The 2,540-nt window shown below is 56.5% G+C and overlaps 3 protein-coding genes across 3 annotated transcripts in view; all 3 read right to left on the reverse strand.

The window, feature by feature from the left end:
- Positions 1 to 88: 88 nt before the first annotated feature.
- ACA1_004850 (Actinrelated protein 5, putative) lies at positions 89 to 1,566 on the reverse strand (the record flags this gene model as incomplete). The annotated part of the gene is made up of 6 exons (XM_004336091.1): positions 89 to 187; positions 352 to 451; positions 537 to 732; positions 822 to 930; positions 1,084 to 1,241; positions 1,527 to 1,566. Coding segments are annotated over 6 exons (702 nt in total), but the record flags the coding sequence as incomplete, so codon positions are not given.
- Positions 1,567 to 1,659: 93 nt separating this feature from the next.
- ACA1_004860 (uncharacterized protein) lies at positions 1,660 to 2,001 on the reverse strand (the record flags this gene model as incomplete). The annotated part of the gene is made up of 3 exons (XM_004336092.1): positions 1,660 to 1,715; positions 1,794 to 1,938; positions 1,981 to 2,001. 3 exons carry the CDS (start codon positions 1,999 to 2,001, stop codon positions 1,660 to 1,662), a joined length of 222 nt encoding a protein of 73 aa, XP_004336140.1.
- A 193-nt stretch (positions 2,002 to 2,194) lies between these two features.
- Positions 2,195 to 2,540, reverse strand: part of ACA1_004870 (pre-mRNA-splicing factor prp1, putative) — a gene marked incomplete at both ends in the record, with an annotated part of 2,281 nt that continues 1,935 nt past the window's right edge. Inside the window, one exon of the mRNA XM_004336093.1 lies at positions 2,195 to 2,512. Within this exon, the coding sequence (XP_004336141.1) occupies positions 2,195 to 2,512 (318 nt within the window). The remainder of the gene's footprint in view (positions 2,513 to 2,540) is intronic.

The raw sequence follows: 2,540 nt of genomic DNA on the forward strand, positions 1-2,540 counted from the left end.
GCACGAAACGCACAATGAGAGGTTGAAACGACTCTAAGAGAAACGGTACACCACAGCAACGAACGAGAAGGGGGGGGTCAATATATACGGTCCGCATCTGCCGGTTTGTGAAGTCCCGGTCGTAGTGAAAGAGCCGCAGTTCCTCCAGGTAGTCCAACGCCACGTAGCAGTGCTGCTCTTTCATTTGCTGCTTGCAAGCAGCGGTCCGAGTCACACGCCATCAGTGAGTGCTGCCCAGACACGCACACAGCCGCAGCCAGCTCGTCGACAAAAAAAGGGGGGCGTAGAGGAAGTGGAGCCGAGGTGCGGTTTGATGGGGGGGGGAGGGAGGGGAGGGGGGAGGGGGTGAACCTCTACTCGAGGGGTGGCGAACAGCGTCTTCTCGTAGGGGTACTTGAGCTGCAGCACCTGCTGCAGAAAGTCGGTCGCTCGCCCGCCGCCAAGAGGAATTCTGCGTAGTGTAGCCAAACCACGTCAGCGCGCGTGTGCGTGTACGGCGTGTGCGTGTGCGGTGGTGGTGGTGGTGGTGGTGGAACCGTTTGACTGCCGATCCGTCGAGCTTGTCGTCGGCGATGAGGAGGTGGTGCGTCGCGAGGTTGCCGCTGGCGATGATCAACCCGTCGCGCCCCTCCAACGGCAGGCGCTTCTTGTTGAAGTAGTACGAGAACAGCGCGTCCACGCCGTAGCACACCGACGGCGCCCCGTAGCATTCGAACAGGAGCTCCGACATCTCTGATACACAACATTACATTGCAAACATCGAGCATCGAGCGTTGAGCTTTGATAGAACAGAAAGAGGGCGGAGGCGCAACACAACGCACGTTGTCTGCAGTAGCTGGGGTTGCACAGGACTTCGGTCATGACGATGGGGTTGGTGATGCGATCGCTATCGATTCGTAGGTTCGTGAAGATGTGGTCCAAGATTTGCTCCTGGGGGAACAGCACGACACCATCAACCACGAACGCGCCGTCAGCAGCACAACTCGACTTTTTTTGACTTCAGAGCCTCTCTGGCGTAGCGCAGCGTCCACGTAGAGCGAGAGCACGAGGTTGTGGAGAGGGAGAAGAAGAGGCAAGAGGCACCTGGACGTCGAGTCGAGTGACGATGCTGGAGTCGAACGGCGTGCGCAGGTTGTTGAGGGCGATGTCGGCGTTCAGCACGTCGTTGCCCACATACGTGCGCAGCGCCTCCTCTCCGCCCTTCTTCGCGCGAGCCTTGCCCACCACGGGCCTAAACTTGACTGTTGTGATCGCAGCGCCACGGCACGGTGCCCAGTGAGTTGTGGGCGCGGGCGCGAGCACTCGCACTACGAGTGAACTTTTAAGAGAGTGGGCGAGAGCGTACGACGAGGTTGGGGGTTGGTGGACCAACCAGCCCTGCATGTGTGCGAGCCTGCACAAAGCAACAATTAAATGGTGGAGATTATAATTGGATCTACATGCGATTAACGCAAATGCACGCGAAATGAGCGACAACGCGGCAAGGATGTGCGTGCATGGCACAGTGTGCTAGCGGGAGTGCGCACCGTTGTCAATGATTATGGCTGCCTCTTCACTCACCTCCATCTTGCGTTTGTTTGGACAGATGAATATAAATATCATAAAGAAGAATTGAGGCACAATAATTTACTGGTGTTTGTATTTGTGTGGAATGCCAAGCTAGCTCTTCCAGAAGGTAGCCACCCGATGCACAATGGCGTCGTACGCTGAGTAGCCTGTGAAGACATGAAAAGGACAAGCATGGAGTAAGATCTCGCGATTAATTTGATTGTAGTGCGAGCAAGGGCAAGTACCAAAGCTCATGCCAAGGGCCACGGCGAAGCCCACAACGAAGGGCTGCAAGAGATATTTCTTGATCGATTTGGTGAAGCGAGAGATGAAGCCCAGCTGTCGAATGGGCACCACAGCGCCCGAGGTAGAAAGTCGTGTCTGCACCCCCTGCGTAGACGCCGAGCTCGAAGAGGAAGAGGAGGGAGGTACTGCCACAACCGAGTCGCTCATTCTGCCCGATCGTACGTGTACGATTATTTGATTTAAATACCTATTTCTTTTCTCTGTGTTCGAAATACCTCGAATTTTGCACTCTGATTATTATTATTATTTTTATTTGTTTTTGGTATTTTTATTTGTTATTTGTTTTGATTGTGGACAAAAAGGGGGGGGATGAGAATCACCATCTCCACCAGATAACTAACTACGGATGCGGCAGCGAGGCCGCGACGAGCTTGAGCACCTCGTCGGTCTTGAGCCGCGCGTTCTCGGGCGCCTTCCGCACGCGCGTCCAGTACCGGCCGTGGCGCGGGTCGGTCCGCACGCAGCGCGCGACGAGCTCGGCCAGCGACTGCTCCGTGCCCTGCTGCTTCTCGAACTTGTAGAAGTAGGCCCACGTGTCGCCCAGGTCCGGGTTGAGCACCACGGCGCGGTTGAGCCAGCTGCGCGCCTTGTCGACCTTGCGGTCCTGCCAGAACACGGTGGCGACGGCGACGATGACGTGCGGGTCGTTGTCGCAGCGCTTGAGCGCGTCGACGCTCTTGGATTTC

Source organism: Acanthamoeba castellanii, assembly GCF_000313135.1.
Source record: "Acanthamoeba castellanii str. Neff unplaced genomic scaffold scf7180000083017, whole genome shotgun sequence".
Taxonomy (NCBI): domain Eukaryota; phylum Discosea; order Longamoebia; family Acanthamoebidae; genus Acanthamoeba; species Acanthamoeba castellanii.